Source organism: Dromiciops gliroides, chromosome 2, assembly GCF_019393635.1.
Source record: "Dromiciops gliroides isolate mDroGli1 chromosome 2, mDroGli1.pri, whole genome shotgun sequence".
Taxonomy (NCBI): domain Eukaryota; kingdom Metazoa; phylum Chordata; class Mammalia; order Microbiotheria; family Microbiotheriidae; genus Dromiciops; species Dromiciops gliroides.
This window is the reverse complement of record NC_057862.1, coordinates 396,747,306-396,767,286: the sequence shown is the minus strand read 5'-3', so window position 1 is coordinate 396,767,286 and position 19,981 is coordinate 396,747,306. Positions and strand designations below refer to the sequence as shown.

At 48.8% G+C, this 19,981-nt stretch overlaps 1 protein-coding gene across 6 annotated transcripts; it reads right to left on the bottom strand.

Moving 5' to 3' along the window:
- Positions 1-504: 504 nt before the first annotated feature.
- On the bottom strand, positions 505-19,567 carry DOK4 (docking protein 4). 6 transcript variants are annotated; one of them, XM_043984508.1, is made up of 9 exons: positions 19,552-19,567; positions 9,608-9,938; positions 4,043-4,150; positions 3,696-3,810; positions 2,962-3,081; positions 2,659-2,848; positions 2,198-2,336; positions 1,639-1,762; positions 505-1,472 (listed from the first exon to the last, which is right to left on the bottom strand). In XM_043984508.1, exons 2-9 carry the CDS (start codon positions 9,671-9,673, stop codon positions 1,354-1,356), a joined length of 981 nt encoding a protein of 326 aa, XP_043840443.1. In that variant the 5' UTR covers positions 9,674-9,938; positions 19,552-19,567; the 3' UTR covers positions 505-1,353. The 6 variants fall into 6 exon arrangements, with proteins under 6 accessions (XP_043840443.1, XP_043840439.1, XP_043840438.1 ...); XM_043984504.1 differs by lacking the exon at positions 19,552-19,567 and adding an exon at positions 19,323-19,340; XM_043984503.1 differs by lacking the exon at positions 19,552-19,567 and adding an exon at positions 18,896-19,203.
- Between the last annotated feature and the right edge of the window lie 414 nt (positions 19,568-19,981).

The window sequence follows — 19,981 nt, the reverse complement described above, 5'->3', positions numbered from 1 at the left end:
CCTGGCCCAATCCAGGTAGCTCTGCTCCCTCAGACCATTCCAAGGCCTTTAGACTGAGCATTCTCCCCATCCCCACCCCCCATCTTCACAAGCAATATCTGACTTGTTCCTCAAAGAGAAGAGAAATTGAATGAAACCAAGGAGGAAAGTTGGGCCAGTGGCTACCTCCCTTGCTCCTGGATTTGGATGGGAGGGTCTTCTCCTTCAGCCTGCCTTTTGCCTCAACTGAAATAAATATTTACAAGAAGCTCAACTCCCCAAATCAGGACCACAAACATTAAAAAAAAAAAAAGTTCGATGTGAATAGAAAGATAGCCCTTCTGCACGGTAGTCAATAAATACCAGCACTAGAAAATCAATTGCTTTAATTGCATTTCAGCAGCATTGGCCCCATGTCAAGTGGGAGGCCTCCTGTCCTGTGAAAGAAAAGGACAAGTGATAGAGGTACTCCCCAAGGAGGTGTTGGGGCAGGGGAGAGGGCCCTAGGGGTGCTACTCTGCCTGCTTACTGTGTCATCATCTGACTTGGAGGACATGGAGCATCCTTTATAAACCTGGTTTTCGGGCAGTATACTGGGTCAGAACCAATTGGGGTCCTTCCCCACCCCCCCAACAGTCTCCTTGAGGGGTAAGATAATGATCAGTGACCCCTCCAGTCCCAATAGACAGGAAGGGATTTGTGCAGAAATTGCAGTTTAGAGAGAAAGATGTCACCAGATGTGTCACAGTATAAAATTTGCTGCTGGCACAACCGAGATGCCATCTTCCTGTGCCATACTACTAGGACCCAGGATGGGACTTCTAGGGCTAGCTGCTTCTCCCTGGCCTCTGCCTGGGCCTGCTCAGAGACAGCCAGGCTCCTGGCTGCCTGCTTTTGCTTGGGTTCAAATCCTCATTCCAGAGTCCTTCCGGATTCTGGGATGTGAGGGGCTTTTCCACAGACAACAGGAGAGCAGCTGCTCCAAAGACACCAACCACTGGTCACCAGATTTCAAAATTGCATTTGTGGGTGGGGAGGGCAAAGATAAAGGGGGGGAAATCCCATTAATATAGAATTATGTAACAATATATATTAAAATCATAACCATATACAGTCCCTTGGTTGCTCTAGCCCCTCATGCATGCTCTGGTGAAGTGAATGGGCCCTCTCCTTGGGCCATGCCTGTCCCTCAGCTGAGGAAAGGGCATCTATCCCACTTGCTTTCTCCAGGCTCTCCTTCTATAGGGTAGGGTCCTGGGTCATCTGCCCCTTTGGGGAGAAATGTGAGAGGAGAGGGGTCAGGAAGGAAGGCGCCTCCAGTGTGCTGCCAATCCCTCCCTGGGGATGACGTGAGTTATTTCAGCATCGCCAACATCACTGGGAAGCAGTTTTGGCCTCCTTGCTCTCTCCTGTCCCAGCCTTTGGCTTCAGCAGGATAAATCTGTTGAGAAGGTCAGTCTCTGAGCTTGCCTGAGCAGCCCCATATGCTTCACCTGTGGACAGAAAGGTAGAGGGTACTTTCTGTGATTACACCTAAGTTGAGGTCACAGGGGGCTATAGGACCTAAAGTTGCTTCTACTTCCTGGGAAAGCATGGGCATCACCAAAAATAATCTGTCAGGGAATGCTTCAGATTGGCAGGGCAGGGAAAGTCACTCACCAGCATAGCCGGAAGTCTCAGCAATGTTCTGGGACCCAGTGATGTGATGCCAGTAGGCACTCCGGGGCAACATGGTAGTCGGTGTGCACGGATAGGAGTAGTGCTCAGTACCTTTGTTTAGCAGCTGGGACAGAGAGAAGAGGAAGGCCGTTAACCTAACACAATGGAGCCGGGAGGACAAGACAATGCAGAAGTGGCCTGGGGATGTGGCCTGGCATCTGCACAGGATTGAGCAGCAGAGGGGGAAGAGCTCAAAGAATCACAGAATGTCAGAACTAGAAGTGACCTTATGGGATTTAGTTCAACCCCCTCATTTTACGAGTGAGGAAACTAAGGCCTAGAAAGGTTAGGATTTGTTCAAGATCATATTAGTAAGCGGCAAAGAGTCCTCGAACCCAAATTGACTCCAAGCCTAATGCTTTTCCCATTGCACTAGCACAGGAGTCTGTGCCCCAGTGAGACAGAAAATTGTCCCAAAGGGATTTGGGGACATTGTGGTCTCCTTTGCCTGTCAACTCAATCCCCTTCTGCTTCACCGGCCTCCAACCCTGGGCCTTACCCTCACGTTCTTCTCCATCTCCAGCAGAACCCGTTTGTGCTGCTCAGCAATTGCCAGGGTGGCGCTATGGACCCGTTGGTAGATCTGCTCCCCCTCTTGTGTCTGGAATGTGTAGAGCCCTTCACCTGCATCACACATCCTGTTGGACAGCACTAGAGCTATGGGCAGGGTGGTGGGGACCAGAAGTGTACACATATATAATGTATAAACACATGCTAATATGCATCACCTATGGCACAGGCTTCCTTTCTACCAAATTAATGCTGCTCCACCCCTTCCCCCATATCATTAATCCACAGGCCCCCTGAAAAATACAGCAGAGCCCAGCCCCTCAAAGTATCTCCTTGGCTCTGGAACCAAACTGCTTCTGGCAGGATGCTGGTCGTAGCTGTAAGGAGGTGGAGCATAAAAGGATGGTCTCTTGGTTCCCCTCGGTGGGGTTGGAAGATCTGAAGCCCTACCTGCCAGCCTCAAACGTGAAACGCGTAGCGTCCCGGCCGTAGCGGCGCAGAGAGCAGAGTGGCCACGAGATGAGCTTTACGCGGGGGTTGTGCATGTCCCAGAGGTAGATATTCTCATGGGTGATCTGTAGTTTGCATTCACCATAGACGTCCAGGTTGGGGCAGGGCAACAGGAAGACATTAAATCGATCTAGTGAGGAGGGATGGAAGGAGAAAGATAAACTGTAGTTGTGTGGAAAAGTCACCTCTCTCAGACACTTTCCTTGAACTTCAAAGTCATGTATCCCAGGCCCCATACCTTACCTGTCTGTTCACATTGTACTCCTGGGGCCAAGAGGTCTGGCTCTCCCAGACTGATGTCATTGAGCCGGGCACCTAAGCATTCCACAGACAGCGTCTTATACCACTCCTCAGCTTCCAGCTCTGAAACAGGTACTTCTGTCACTTCCCAAGCATATCCATCTGTACCTCCTACCCCTGTGCGCTGCTGTGAACTCCCCACCACCCAAAAAATCAGCCATTGAGAAGGCATTTCAGATCTCTCAAAAGGGACCTGCTCTTCCTTACTACCATCCTGCCAAATGGAGGGAGAGAGGACTCCTTATTTCAATGACTACAATAATGAAATTAACAGTACCACTCCATATCCACCCACTAACAGTAAGCCCTATGTTGTATAAGATGGTTGCCTGCCTCTTCTCAGAAATCTGGTCCTTATAGTCAGGAGCAAAAGACTACATCCTCTTCAGGATTCCATTCTTCTTCTTCTTCTTCTTTTGGGTGAGGCAATTGGGGTTAAGTGGCTTGCCCAGGGTCACACAGCTAGTAAGTGTTAAGTGTCTGAGGCTGGATTTGAACTCAGGTACTCCTGAATCCAGGGCCAGTGCTTTATCCACTGCGCCATCTAGCTGCCCTGGGATTCCATTATTCTGAAGACTCTTAAAGATCGTCAACTCTAGGCCCAACTAAAGCTAACCTTGTTTAAGCTCCAAACCTTTCCATGGCCTCTGCCTCATGTCCCTCTCTCAGACACTCACCGGAGTCACAGGTGAAGGTTCGAGCTGAGTCATCAGTAAAGATAATGGCCACAGCCTGCCTCTTTGTTTCCTTAGGTAGCCTTGTGACACATTTCACATTGCTGATCTCAGTCACCTGTATGGAAACCATGTGAAACTTAGTCCCAGGATCTGTGTTTCTCTCCAGGGCAAAAAGGTGGCCAGAACACCCCAGGTTCCAGATAGGTAAGGAGGAACATTTCCACATTGTCCAGCCTGCCCCTAGGTGGGAGCCTCTGGGAGAGCCACAAAACCAGACTTTGGGAGTAGGTATGTTAAAGATTAAAAATCCAGAGCTATGAGGTAAGGGAGGTTAGTGACCAACTCACCTTGGGGCAACCTCGGAGACACACTGACTTCTCATCAGGATACTTCTCCAACCTCTGAGGTCCTTTGCTGGAAGACTTTCGGAAAACCAGCCAGCACCTTCGATAGATCTGTCAGGTAGATCATTTTAAGTTCAGACTCAGGACAGTCCCCTAATCTAGCCCCAAGCTTCTTCTTTTTTTTTTTTTAGTGAGGCAATTGGGGTTAAGTGACTTGCCCAAGGTCACACAGCTAGTAAGTGTTAAGTGTCTGAGGCCGGATTTGAACTCAGGTACTCCTGATTCCAGGGCCGGTGCTCTATCCACTGTGCCATCTACCTGCCCCAGCCCCTAGCTTCTTAAACTAGGTTTAAGACCCATATGAAGTAGAGCAACTGAATGTGGCTGTTGTGAAAAATTTGGCACCAGTAAAAGGTTATGTATGCCTATTTTATATACCTATATGCTTGGAGTCACGTGAAAATGTCTCGGGAGAAAAGGCATCATGAGTGGGAAAAGTTTAAGAAGCCCTGAACTAGCCTATCCCATTAGTCCAACCTGTAGAGTGACCTAGCTATTTTCAGACCCAACTACAGGGGGCAGCACTTGAACTCAATGAATAAAGAGAAAACTAGTGTAGGTAATGAGAAAACATTGGCTTTTCAAACTAAACACTAAAACCTGGCACAAAATACAAATGGTTTAAGTGCCCTTGTCCCCAGTGTAAAGAACAAGTAAGAAGCAAACCCTCTACTGAGCTCAAAAGTCAAGACAAAAGTAAGAGCCAAAGACACGAGCAACATCTTAAAGGGCCCCTACACAAAAGGGCTCTATAAAGTATCCTCAAAACATGGATGTGGTCTCGGGCCCCATATTTTATTGATGCCTCCTGTTTTTTATATCGCCTTGATTTCCCAATACATCTTTCCTCCCTACCTCAACTCCTAAGAAAAAAGTCCCGGAAAGCAATCTCATAACAAAGAATAAAAAGGGGGGGGGGGACAATAAAAGCAACACATCAATCAATTAAAGTGTTTTACAACCATAGTTCTCTGCTGCAGATAAAAATCTTAGTTCATCAATGTTATAATCCTAGTACCTTAACTCAGGAGTAGCAACACAAGGAGACCCTAAAAATTCATCCATAAGATTATTTAAAAAGCTGAAATGTCTGTGATTATATTGGCTTTGTCTATCAAGTTCAACTGAACCAGACTAACAGGAGTTCAGACACCACTTTTGCATCCTCTGCTTTATACAGTGCCTGCAAACCTTAGTATTTGATGACTACAATACCACCCCACATCTCTGCAATGCTTTTGTCTTTAAATGGCTTTCACGTGTCTCTCATTTAAGCTTCTCAGCAGCCCTCTGGAATAAACTAAGCAAGGATTTTTCATACCGTTATGGAAATAGGGAAACTGAGGTTCAGAGAGACCAAGTGTTTTTTCTAGATCTTTTGGATCCTAGTCCAGTATCTTTCCATTCTATCAAGCCAACCCCCATTCAACACCTTTACTCTAAGTCCTAACTGCCTCTAGAATTGAGACTGGGGGAGGTGGAGCAGCTGGCAGAGCCAAGATGGTGGAGGAAAGGCAGTGACTTGCCTGAGATCTCCCTAAAACCCTTCCAAATGCCTTCAAATAATGCCATAAGACAATTCCTAGAGCAGCAGAACCCACAAAAGGACAGGGTGAAATTATTTTCTGGCCAAAGACAACTTAGAAGGTTGGCAGGAAAGGTCTATTGCACCGAGATGAGAGTGGAGTTCAGTCCAGCACAGGCAGAACCCGTGCAGACGCAGACCCAGCCCCAGCAAACTAGGAGCAAGCCTTGGGAGCCACTGATTCAGCAGCCACAGCAACTGCTTTCTAGAACTCAACCAACAGAGAGTAAGAGGGTCGAACAATTGGCCAGAAGATTACAGGGGTCTTTTTGCTAGCACTGAGGCAGGACTCTGTTGTTTTGCCCATACTCAGATCCAGGTCACAGTCTTGGGTGGCGGTCCCAAGCCAAGAAGGAGAACCAGCACACCAGAGCTTGCAGCCACAGTGGAGCAAGGACACTCCTCATAGTACCAGGGCAGAAAAGCAGGCTTGTGGTTGCTTGCAGACCAGAGCACAGGCCAGGAGAGTAGTAGAATTGAGAGTACCCTAATAGTCTGGAGAGCCAGGGAGAGGAAACAGGGTTTTTCCTCATGATAAGATAGAATTTGAGGAATACAGAGAGAGAAAATGACCAAGACACATGGCTGGATCAGTGGAAGTCCTGGAAATAAAATTCCTAAATCTTAACTCCCAAAACATGTGATTCCCCCCCCCCATCCTTCCTCCACTAGTCAAATTCTCCTTACTGATGAACATACCAAATCCTCCTTTCACCTAGAGCTTTAGTCACCTAGAAAATCTTATGGCACCAATTCTCCCTTTGGGGGTAGTAAAAAGTTAACTGCTATGCTTCCTATCTAACTGAGGGGTAAACAGACATAGGTATAGGGAGACTGAAGAAGACTCCATCCCAGCTCTACCCACTGTGGCCATGTGTGCTGGGAGTTTCTATGTCATCTGTGCCACTCCCTAGCCAGGGCTAGATCCTAGGTGGGGTATTTTTCAGGGCTCCTGGCAGGCAAGCTGAAGACGATAGCCCTATGCTCAGCTAAGTGAAGACTAGAAGAGATAAGCTCCCCCAACTCAGGTCCTTCCCTTTCCCTGGGGGACAGCTTAGAAGCCCACACCTGTCACATTTTGATTTCCTATCTTGGCGACCATCAGAACAGAAGTCTATTCCCTGAGCTACCTGTCTTAGTCCATTCTCTCTCTCTCTCTCTCTCTCTCTCTCTCTCTCTCTCTCTCTCTCTCTCTCTCTCGGGGGGGGGGGGGAAGGCAGGGCAATGAGGGTTAAGTGACTTGCCCAGGGTCATATAGCTAGTAAGTGTCAAGTGTCTGAGGCCAGATTTGAACTCAGGTCCTCCTGAATACAGAGCTGGTGCTTTATCCACTGTGCCACCTAGCTGCCCTCAGTCCATTCTTTTTTTTTTTTTTTTTTTTGCTGGGCAATTGGGGTTAAGTGACTTCCCCAGGGTCACACAGCTAGAAAGTGTTAAGTGTCTGAGGTCGGATTTGAACTCAGGTACTCCTGAATCCAGGGCCGGTGCTCTATCCACCGAGCCACCTAGCTGCCCCCCTCGGTCCATTCTTCAAGAAGAAAACCAACTATGCCAAAAGCCAAAGCTGGTATTGGTGACCCAGATGGGCAGTCTGTCATAGTAGAAAAGAGCATCAGCTTGGAAGTCAGAAGAACTCAGTTACAATAAACCTGGCTCTGCAGCTAATGTGTGTGACCTATAAGCATCACTTCTCTGTCTCTCAGTTCCTTTACCTATAAAATGAAGGGACTCCTGCCCAGCCCTAATATTCTATCATTCATTTATATCCTCCCACTTGCCTAGCTTCTAGGTTCTGTCCTCTATTCCTTGGTCTCCATCTAATGATTGGAGGGAGTACCAACACTCTATGATCCAAGCAGGTTCAGTTATCATATAATTCATCGAAGCACCTAGATCAAGGACATCTCCCTCTTCAGGGGTCCAGTATCCAAAACTCAGAGATCTAGTTGGCTGTTGGGAGGAAGTCAAGAATGGGAGGGCCCCCACTCTAGCTTTGCCTCGGAGGCCACACAGCATGTTCAGCCATGGAATCAGCTAACCAAGGCTGCCAATGTACAGACATTATGCTCATGAAGAAAAAGGAGTTGGTTTTTGTTGAGTATCTAGCATTTGAGGGTTAGAGTCAGGGGTAAGTGTGCAAACCAGCTTGGCCAAGATCACAGGGAATCACAGAATTTCAGAGGTGGACTCTTGTTGGCCTTGCTTGTACACTCCACCTCTAACCTTTGGATGTCTTACCAATACTTCTCCCCATTCCGGGCTCCTCATTATTTATGATGCAGACTTCTTAGCCCAGGCTGCTATTCCCATTGCCTGATCCTCATATTCCCAAGCCCTACTGGGGCCAAGTAACATGTTTGGAAAGGCTCATTTGTGAGTCTGAGAAACCAGAGGCACCAGGTCCTTAAAATCTGGTTTACTTAAGCTTCTCTTACTTCAAAAGGGGAATGTTAAGACATGGGGTCCCAACTCTGCCTCTAGGATGACCATGGCCTGCTTCATTGTTCCTAACTTCAATAGCTTTGAGAGAAGACATAGTCATATTGTAGGTCAATGAGTTAAATGCTCCCTCCCTCCCTTGGGATGGGAGTGAGGGGCTGGAGGTTGGTAGGGCTAGCTAGTCCTATTTGAGGGCTCAAGATGTTCTACATATTCATAAACCGAAGATTTAAAATGTAACCCATCATGCATGGAATCAAATCCTAACCAGATTCCAGCTGTCTGTAGTCACAAAATACAGCTGTCTATTGACTAGTAAGCGGGGCAATAAAGCAGCCTTTTCCCCGCCTTTTGCCTCTCTACCAAGCATCCTTTGCACTTCAGCATACTGCCCCAAGGAGCCATTAAGATGCCACAAGACTACCAAAAATGTTAACTCTTCACCTAAAGAAAACTGCTCTGGAACATCTACCTAGAGTAGGGGGGAGGGCATCTTGTTCTACCAAAGCAGATATACTACACTGTATCTACCTACTTCCTAACCTAGGTAGATTCATGAACAAAATAAGGCTTAATCTCCCTTGGTTTCTCCAACTGTGCAGGTAATACAGGAAGGTGGGGGGGAACAGTCAAGTAGAAGTTAAATGCCAGGGCCTGAACCCAATGGAGCTTTTGGAAATGCTATTGCTTTTATCCTGTTACACAAACTCCCCTTGAAATGTGTAGGGTACACAGGGGAGGCATAAACTATGGGGCTGGATTATTAAGTCAGTCCAGGAGCTTTCATCCGCCCAGGTTTAGGAATCCCAGTTAGTGAGAACAGGTTCCTGTCTGTCCAAATTTATCCAGGACTTGTTGAGCACATTGTTGGGAGGGAGGAAAGGACTATTTGAACAAGAGATAGGAGACCTGCTCCCCAAGGACACTGTTCATTTCATGGAATTCTCATTTACATATAAATCAAATCAATAAGCAAAAGTATCTGCTTTTCCTCACCTCCCCCATCTCCCTTCTCTAGCTTTAAAAATACACACATACACACAAGCAATCTGATTTGTGGGAGATAATGTACTTAAAAGAAAGAAAGAGTCCCCAGGGCCAGACCAATTTCTGCCAGATCCCTCTAGATAGCTGTTTTATAGCTCAGTGGCAGCCCTGGATTTCCAGGGCAAATGCCTCAGGGACAACTTTAACAACAGTTGGGGGAGAGCCGGCCCCCTGGTTCTAGTCTTCCCACCCACCCACCAAGGAATAACTCCAGATCTGAGCCCCAGCCTGGGGCTGACAGCAGAGCTTCCCCAAAGGAGGACGGTGGGAGAAAGATCCAGGAACAAAGTCCTAAACCAGCCCTAACCAAAAGGCTGGGACCCTTTTGACAACGAATGCAGCCCAGTTTCCATATTCCTAGATTTCTTCTTTAGTATATTTAAAAGCCAGGCTCCTCCCCATGGTCATGTCAGTGCTCCAGCACCTGGCTCACTCACCCCGAGTTTCCTGCTCTTCATCTTCACATAGCCTTGCTTGACAATGTCATTAAAATTGGTCGCCATGGTGCTGGTACTCCCTTAGCCCCTCCCTACGTCCGGATCTGAAGTGCCTTCCCTCAAGGCTCGGATGGGCTTCGTTAAATCCGTGGGATACCAGGGGCAGACTCTTCTTCGCTGTCTGTCTGCCTGCCTGCCTATCTCCTCCGGATCAGCTCCTCCAATCACCTGTTCTCAGCCGCTCCCTCAGGCTTCACACCGGCTCCTCCTCACCTCCTCAGCCTCAGCATTGTTCTAGCGAGTCCTTTTCTGTAAGCTTTCTTTGCGCTGGCTGGAAAATACAAAATACGGATAGATGAGAGATCGTGACATCTTTCCCCTTTCCTCTCTCTTTTCCCCTTCTTCCCACACTCCTCCCCACAAGCCCTTCCCCTAGCCCCTTCTTTTCTCCCCACCCCTGTTCCCATGATGATGACTGAACCATTCAGGAAAAACGAGGTAGACACTAGAGAAGAAAATGGAACAGCCCAGTTTCCTCAGCTGATGTTTAACCCTTTCCTTTGAGGGGTAGTTCCTGAAGCTCGGAGTTGGGGACCTGTGGAAAGCAGACAGGGGAGCAGGAAAGAAAGAAGCACTCCAAAGGAGGTGCCTTGGATGAGTCACAATCAGTTAACCATTAGCCCTGCAAAAATGTTAGCTAGCAGAGCAGTCAGGATGTTTGTGTGGTGAAACTCCTTGCTTCCTCTGCCTAAACCCCCAGTGGCTCCCTCTCGGAGGATGTTTTGGCCTGAGCCCTTCCAGTTCAGTATCCCTGGAACAGATCTAGGTCAGGCTTCTACCAATCCTAGAACAAGAGCCCCTTGCCCAAAGTTTCCTTGTAGATTCACTGAACCTATTTCTCAGGCCTTGGCCTAGACACCGAATCTACAAAGGTAAGCTGGGCAAACAGCTAAAATGCAAGTGTGACTTGGATGTTCCCCACACCACACTTCCCAAAAACCAGGTAGAGAACTGGAAGTGGGTAGTGACACCTAGAACATGCTCCTGGTGCTTTGAGGTAAAATGCCATCTGTACCTTCTACCCCCAAAGATGCCTTCCTGCCTCTTCCTCACCCAACTGGAGTGAATCAATCCCCTCCCCCAACACACACACACTCCTCCTCCAGCATTCAAAAATGGGGATAGCACAGTAACAGCCTACATTGCACCCCACGCCACACCTTACTACTAGTCAAGCCAAGCCCTGGACATCTGCCAGGGGCTCCTTCAGTATACTTGTTTTGGGGAAGAAGGAAAGGAAGCACCAGCATAAGGGCAAAGTCCAACCAAAAAGGGGATGTTCACATCATCTACACATCAGTCTAGGGGCCTGGGGGGAGTGACTAACAACATCAATAATAATAACACATATCATGATTTAATGTTTACAGAGTGCATTACAGATGTAATCTCATTTGATCCTCAAAACAACCCTGGGAAGTAAAGGCTTCTATTCTCATTTTACAGATGAGGGAACTAAGGCGGACTGAGGCTGTGACTTGCCCACGGTCACACTGCTAGTAAGCGTCTAAGGTAGCATTTTAATTCAGGTCTTCCTGACTCTAGGTCCAACATTCTACATGCTAGCAACCTGCCTAAAAAGGGATCCGGCCCTAGAGAAAGCCATTTATCCCAAGTTAGAATTCCAGAATGCAAGTGATATGTTCACTGATATTAGAACAAGATCCCAGACCTGGAAACAAATTATTAGGGACTGTGAGGATAAATGTGAGATACCTGTATCCTCTCACAGAAGCTAGATTTATACAATTCTCTCTATGTCCTAATATCATAATACTTGGGGACCCTGAGTAAGCATCCACTTCCCACTCTCAAGGCAGGAAGATTCTGTTCTAATTTCCCTAGGGGCAAATAACCTTGCTCCCTGTGCTATTGAAGAGGTCATGGCTAGAATTTGGGGACCTGAAAGAGGAATTATCAAAACCAGGGAATAGGGCCAGAGCCCACAGACTAAGTCTTAGAACCAGACGGTTCACCAGATAATCTCAGAATCCCCTCATTTTATACATGAGAAAAGTAAAGTGACCTGCCCAAGGTCACACGGTGAGTTAGCAGAAGAGTCAGGGGTAAAACCTTGGTGGTTCAGGGGTTGAATGTCTCAGGTTAAGCTCCTGGCTCCGGGATCAAGATAGTAGAACTGCTCACTCCTTAGAGATTTCTAGCTCCTGGAACCCACTGGAGAACAGAATGGTGCCAAAAGCAAAGTCCCATATACCTCAGGGATCACTCAGTAGTAACTGAATGACACTTACGGGGTCAGCTAAGAGTTGCTGCTACCAGGCATGGGGTCCCTAGGGCCTGGCCCCACAGCCAGACCTGCCAGCAGCTTGGCATTAATTAATCTCTTGGAGCCCTGTCTGTCAAGTCTCTAACAAGGAACAGATGGGGAGGCCCCATTGGGCACACTGAAACAATGGGAGCAGAGCCAGTGAAAGAGATCGTCTCTCCCCCTTCACCTTCCATCCAGGCCTCACTCCCTAGAGTCCCCATAGCCTTCACCTTCCTCTTCCCCACGCACCTTCCTAGCCTCTCATGGCTTCTACCATTTCCCAGTTAATGCTTTTGGGAATCACCCCCACCTAAGCCACTTTTTTCCACCTGGTATCTGATAGGAACGGATCCTGGATTCTCCTTTGCTCTGACCCTGTCAGGGCTGTTTTAGGGGAGGATTTCATTAGACCTGATACTTTCTCCTATGTAGGGAGGGTTATTGCTGTTTCCACCCTAGCATTTCTATATGCTGACTCTCACAGTAAGAGGAAGCAGATGCCTGGAAAGTTCTCTCCGGTGCGGGGGAGGGGGGCAGACATTAGGACACCATCCACCTGACAAAAAAGGCCAGAGTTCTGAACCTTATCCAGCATAAACCTCCCCACTGGGGGAATAGCAAGATTACAGATTCGTTGAGCTTCCCAAACATACAACATTCTGTTCAGAACCTAAATACAGAGACATTCCTCTTAAAAAAAAAGGATTGGCTGGGCAGTGATTCTGAGAGTGGGTTTGTGTGTGTGTGTGTGTGTGGGGGGGGTTGTTGTTGTTTTTTTAAAGAGCTTTTGTCCAGACTCCAATTGGTAAGACCATGATAATTCCTTCCACCAGCCTAATGCAGACATTCTTCTTCCCTATCCCCCCTCACCTCCAGCCCCTCCACAGAAAACCAAAAAAGTATCAGCAGACCAACCCTCAGGAGCAATTCTGTACCATCACCACACACGACCCAGCTTTTATGAAGCAGTCCTGTGGGCACAGCCCTGACTCTAGGAGAAACCCTACAATAATAAGCGACTACAAAATACTAGTTTTATCCTGGGGTACAACATAATTCTTGGCCCAGACCCACCCAGATCCAAAGAGAATTAATCTAAGAATCTGGAATCCTAAGGACTGAAAGGAAAAAGGGCATAAATAAAGATGGAAACCCAGAATGGTAGAAGGAGGAAATGAAGATAAAGCCAGCAATTATCACTGAACAAAAGAATGAAAGACAAAACAACAACATTGGGAGAAAAGAAGGAAACCTTTAGGAAAAACCTCAAAATGAAGGAAAGGATGGGGGCAGCTAGGTGGTGCAGTGGATAAAGCACCCGTCCTGGATTCAAGAGGACCTGAATTCAAATCCGACCTCAGACACTAGACACTAGACACTTTACTAGCTGTGTGACCCAGGGCAAGTCACTTAACCCTCACTGCCCTGGCCAAAAAAAAAAAAATACAATAAAGGAAAGAAAAAGAGAAGTCCTGATATGTGCATTAAAAAAGGGAGAAAGAGGTCAAGAGACTAATGCTGTAGAAAGTAACAGAAAAAAAAAAAAGCAGAAGGTTCAGATCCTCAAGGGCCTAAAATCAGAAGCCCAGGAGAAAAATCAGCTCTGATGTGTGTACTTGGCTGGTCACTTTTCCTTTCTTAAGCATGGTTTCCCCATCTATTAAATGACAACTTACAAATTAAATATGTATTGAATCGGGGTAGCTAGGTGGTGCAGTGGATAAAGCACAGGCCCTGGATTCAGGAGTAAGTGAGTTCAAATCCAGCCTCAGACACTTGACACTTACTAGCTGTGTGACTCTGGGCAAGTCACTTAACCCCCATTGCCCCATCAAAAAAAAATGTACTGAATCCCTGCTGCCCTCTCCTAGGTAAACAAAGATCACCAGATCATGGATTCAGAGCTGAAAGGGGTCTTCTAGTTCACCCCTCTCTTTTTTAAGATGAGGAAATGGAGGCCCAAAGCCTTCACCCAGGTAGAATGTGGCAAAGGCAGGGTCCAATGGACCATAGTGCCCTCCAAAGGGCATAGATCACAGCTACAAAGTGCTTTGAACACTTTTCAGAAAGGATATTAGATATTACCAAATCTGTTACCAAGCGCCGCTCTTCCTACTTCTCATGCCCCATTTTTATTTTCCAGTAGCATCTTGAAGTCTTAAAGCACCTTTAATCACCATCCAAACTAAGCAGTTGTGATTTCTAGTTTGAGCATCTATCTGTACAGAACCATCATGTCATATAGGAAGTAACTAATGATCAAACCAGATCAATAATTTATCCAAAGCCTACTAGCTGTGTGACCACTGGCAAGTCACTTAACCCCCATTGCCCTGCCCCTCCCCCCCAAAAAAAAAGAAAAGAAAAGAAAGAATAATTTATCCAAAGCCACACAGGGGCCTAACTCCCAACTGGAAAATCAAAGTAGGAAACTCCAACAGCAGCAAAAACTGCAGATGCCTGCTGCCTTGGGTCACAGTTGCCCTCTCCCCTTTCCCTCTGCTAATGTGTCCCAAGGACTATGGGGCTGAAATTTTCACTCTCCAAAAAGTTCCCTCTTGCCAGGGAAGAGCAGGTGCCTTAGTTGGGGGTTGGGGAGTAGAAAGAACTCACCTGCTAACAAATCTTTTTAGCTGTCCAGCACTGAAGAGGGTAGGAGGAGACCTCTCAGCCCCACCTGCCAGACATAAGCTCAGCTACCGTAGGGTGCCCCCCCCCCCCCACCTGGATTCTGCCTGGAAACTTGGAAGCTTTGTCTCCTGAACAAACGCCAGTGGCTCAGGAGCCAATAAGAGAGCAAGCTGAGCCGCAGGCCTCTCTCCCCACCCCCACCAGCTGGTCAGAACCGATCTTATCAGGACTTTATGAAAAGCACCACCTAGCTCTCCCCAGCAGATCCCCACCCCAGACCAGAGATCTTCTCAGCAGATTTTCTCCAGCATCAGGAAAGTTAAATCACCTATCCAGTTATCTGCTAGTCTGGTCCTCTCTGGGAGTGTGATTCTTATCAGGGTCTGCAGCTAAGTCTGAGCAACCTTAAAATAATGGGAAACAACACAGTTAAGATCAAATGCCCAAGGGAGCGCCAATCAACAGGAGAGTAGAGAACACAGAAGGGAGCTGGAGAATGAGAAAACCAGAGGAATCAACCCAAGTCCCCCATGATCCCAGCCTACATAAGCCAGAAATGCTTTGGGGACGGTCAAGCCTTCCTCCTAAGAACTGTTCCCCATCTTTAATTCTATCCCTTCCTAACTTATTTTCTTCACATATTTCTTTGCCTTTCAGAAACTCCTGTCAGGCCACTAGGTGTCTTAGTGGATACCTGGAAGCAAGGAAGTCAGATGCTGGCTCAGATGCGATGACCCTGGGCAAGTCATTTAACCTCTGTCAGCTCCTTTTTTTCCTCATCTGCAAAATGGGCATAATAAGAGCACCTACTTCAAGGCGTTGTTATGAGGATCAAATGAGATAATATGTATCTCACAGATAATGCATAGCCCAAAGTAAAGCGCTATATAAATATTAGTTACTACTACTGGTAGAAATCAGACCCTCAAGTCTTTTTGTTGCCCCCATATCTAGAAGCGTACCTCGATTTATTACCTGGATTCCTACCTGGTTCAGTGCCTTACTTAGAGCTCCTAGATTTCCTGGTAGGCCATAAATTCCAGCCTGCACTAAAATTGGCAAACTTGTGACTCAAATACCACTCAGTCCAAGTAATCATGGGTTCAAAGCTGCCTCTGGTGCCCTCCACCTGGCAAGATCTCTGCTTAAGCAGAGTCCGGGCCTTGTTCTGCTCCCAGCCGCACCTCAGCCTGGGGTCTGTTTCGGTGAAGTCATACCCAATCCAGTTTGCTGGGGCTAGAAAGGCTGGGACAAAAGGAAAAATGAATTTTTGGCCAGATCTTCTGCCAATGGAGGGTGCCAGTGAAGGAGGAGGGTGGGCTCTTACAAAAAGTCTCCCAGCAGAGGGATAGGGTAGGCAATTGTAGACTGCCTGAAAATCAGTAAGGAAGATTTTTAACCTGAGAAGATGTCATTGTGTTGCATTCTCAGGCAAGAAAAGAGAAACAAATTATATGGAGGAGCTGAGGAAAGTACAGAGGATGCTATTGGCCCTGGCTGGGGTTTGTTTTGAAAGGGAAGCTAAATTTACCCTTTGGTCTTTACTCCCAGACCTGATGATTCCTCTGGCCCTCTCTGGAGAGAGCCTAGTCCTTCTTAATCACCGCAGTGAGCTCCTGTTTGAGCTCAAAGGGCCCTGAATCTGCCAGGCCACTCCAATCAGGAACTGGGGAACTCAACCAGTTCATCGAATTGTTCTCCCAGTGTCTGTCAGATCTAAACACCCCAAGTCTCACTGTCAGATTAACATTCTAGCAAGCACAACTCTATAAATGAACCCATTGCTTTCCAACACATGGAAAAGTCATTCTTCCTTAGGGCCCCCAAATTCGAACAGAAATTTGATATTTCTGTCATGACCTGGATTTCTGCCAAAAAGCCTATGCAACTATCATCTCTAAGCACCTCAGTTAAGGCTAAGGAAGAATACTAAAAATCCAGAAAGGGAGTGGGTCTCGGATCCCTCAAGTACCTAGGACCTGCACCTCGACCTGAACCCAACAAATATTTTCTGGGGTTTCTTCCCAATACGAATCACTAAAAAACAAGGGTTGCCAAATGGGAAGAGAAAAATTGAGGAGGAAAAGGGGAGGGAATCACACTACAGGGGAATTGACAAGTTAATTGATGTTCCTTTGAGGAGGGGGAACAAATCTGGAAGGAAGAGTCTGTTTCAGAAAACACCTTCATTTTTAGATCTATTTTTTGGGAAGAGGGGGTCCATGAGGAGAAGTTAGTCATTGGGAGCAATGTTAATTGGAGAATGGGGGCAAATAAAAGGAGCACAATGATAGAAACTTACTTTATGGGGAGGGGGGGAGGGAGCTTCTAGGGATGACCAACAAGCGAAGAGCTGGAGGCAGGAAAACCTGGAAGTGGCAGGTTAGCTCTTGTTCCTTTCGGGTGGGGCACTAATTGGGGTGTCAGGGTCAAAGAAAATAGCAAGTAAAGGGTGGGGGTTGGAGGATGGGAGAGATGGCAGCGTCCTCCAAGCCTCAGTCCAGAAGAGAAGACAGGGTTATAATAGAGGGAAGGGAGGGGGAAGGCAGCTGACAAGTTAGCTCAAGTGCTCCTAGGAGGTCTGACTGGAGGGGTTAGGGGGAGGAGCTAAAAAAAAAAATCAAGTTTGGGTGATTCATACATCTAGACCTGGAAGGATCCTCAGAGACCATCTACTAGTCTAACCTTATTTTACAAAAGAGGAGACTGAGTCCCAGGGAGGTTACATGAATTGTCTAAAGTAAATTGGTAGGGGGGCAGCTAGGTTCGAAGTGGATAAAGCACCTGCCCTGGATTCAGGAGGACCTGGGCCTCAAACACTTGACATTTACTAACTGTGTGACCCCGGGCAAGTCACTTAACCCTCATTGCCCCGGCAAAAAAATAAAATAAATTGGTAGCAAGTAGCAGAGTCAGTATTTGAACTAGGGTCCTCTGACTCCTCCCACAATTCCACAAAGAATCTGGGGGGAGAGAGATGGAAGGGTCGGCTGTACTCTGCCCCAGCAGATAAACGGCAGTGGATTGCTGCCAAGGATAGTGGGGGTCCCCAAGGCCCAAGCCAAGCGGGTTTGAAGTGAGCATAGCACCGGGGCTGAGGGCAGCTGTCAGGTTAAGCGCCTGCCCCTTTGGGGTATGAGAGGCAATAAATAGGGTAAAGATCAGAGGAAACCTCAAAGTGCGTGGGTGGGGGGTGGAAGAAGGCACGAGGGCAGGGTCCCCATCATTCCAGTCCTGCAGAGGGGGACAGTCTGATGGTGGCTACCTGAGGCCAAGGCCGGGGGCGGGGGGCATAGCAACAGATTCCTTGAGGAATGGAGGGAGCACTAGGGAAGAAGGGGGCTGGGGGAAAGGGTTTGAAGAGAAGGGGCTTAGGAGAGGGCCGCTCTAGGAAGGGAGAAGAGGGAACAGGACTTAAGAGGAGAGGGCGTGGAGAAACTGGGCTTATGGGAGGGGGCTCGAGAGGGTTCCAGGAGAGGAGCTCAAGGAGAGAATCATTCATGGATTGGGGTTCGTGGAGAGAAGGATGGGGGGAGGGAGCCTGAAAGGGAGGCTCGTGGGGAGAGGGCACACAGGGAGGAAATTCAGGGGAGGGGGTTCGTGAAGAGGTTTAGCGGATAGTACGCATAGGGAGGGGATTCAGGAGAGGGAGTGCACAGAGAGGAAGCTCAGGGGAGGGGGTTCAGGAGGGGGAGAACACAGAGATGGGCTCAGGGGAGGGGATTCACGGGAAGAGAGTCCGGGGAGGGGCGCAGAGGGAGGGGGCTCAGGAGAGGGAGAGCCTCAAGGGGGGGATAGGTTCTCGAGATTCAGGGGAAGGGGCGCAAAGGGAAGATTCAGGAGAGTGGTCTCAAGGGAGGGGGTTCGAAAGAGAAGCGCACAGTGAGGGGACTCAAAGGAAGGGGTTCTCGAGGAAGAGGTTCAGGGGAGGGGCACACAGGAAGGGGCTTCAGGGAAGAGAGCGCAAGATCTGGGGCTGAGAGGAGGGGGTTCTGAGAAGGTCCCCAGGAGGGGAAGCACAGGAAAGAGATTCAGTGGAGGTCTCTCAAGGGACGGGGTCCTGGAGGAAAGCACAGAGGAGGGGGCTCCCGAGAAGGATCGGGGAGGGGCTCTCAAGGGAAGATCAGGAGAGGGAGCACACAGAGAGAGGGCTCGGAGGAGGGGGCGCACGGGAAGGAGGTTCAGGGGAGGGGACTCAGGGGAGAGCGGACTCCAAGGAGGGGGCTCGTGGCTGGCAGCTGGCAGGATGCCCCCTTCTCTCTGCCCCCCCCCCCCCGCCCCCGGGGTTTCCCCCTCTCTCTCTCCCCTCTCCCTCTCCCTACTACAACCTCCGCGCTGCTCCCGCCCCGGCTCCCGCCCCGGCTCGCTGGGGCCGCAGTCCAGGCACATGCCCGCTTCATGGCGCTGCCCGCGGGCCCATCTGGGTAGCGGCGGGGGTGGCGGCGCCGGGCTGGGACTGGGAGGCGGCCGCTTGTCCCTCAGCCCGTCTGCCTCCCTGCCTCCCTGCCTGCCCCGGCTCCCTCCTTCCCCAGACGCCGCCGCCGCCGCCGCCGCCGCCGCGGCTCCCTAGGAAGCGGCCCGCCCCGGCCTGAGCGCCGTATTTCTCCGAGCTGACGGGCCGCCTCTTTCCCTGCCGGCTCTGCCTCTTTCCTTCCTCCTCCCCAATTCCCCTACGTATCGCCTCCTCAGCGTCCCCAGGTCCCCTCCTCGCCGCCGCCGCCGCCCCGGCTTCCCACTCTGAGCCCCTGCTCTTACCCAGCGGTCTCCTCTGTCCGCCCCCGGCTCCCTCAGCTCCCCCTGCATATTCCAACCCCGCACGCCCTCCCCAGCACAAACACCCGCCTCCTGGCCCCTCCGCTGCTCCATCACCTTCACCTCCCACCCAGGTCTTCCATCACCTCTTCTGGCACCCCCCGCCTCCAACATCTTCCAAGGCGCTCCCAATAATTCACACACTAATACTTATCTATCCTCAGTTAAGCACCTAGCTCTTCCACGCCGACTTGCCAAATCGAGTCCTCAGCCCCTCTCCATTGTTTCACTCCGCCTCAAACTTCCTCATTTCATTCATTGCCACTGAATTTACTAGTACTCCGACCTCATTCTTTCACCATCAACACTCCCCATTCCAAGATTCTCAAGTAGAGCAGCCAGTCTAATTCAGCCTCTCACATTTTAACCTCTGCCCCTAATGCTCAGATTCACAACAACAACAAAAAAAGGCCACTTTCTGGGTCCAACTTCCCACCCATTTAGTTTTCTGGGGTGAGAAGATTCCTCGTTTATTTTGAATTTCATACATGTCATCATTTGCATGACTCACCATAGACATAACCCATACAACACACTACCCCCAAACCCCATGTGAAATTAGATACGAATTTTCCAATACTGTTCAAAGATGCAACTTCCTT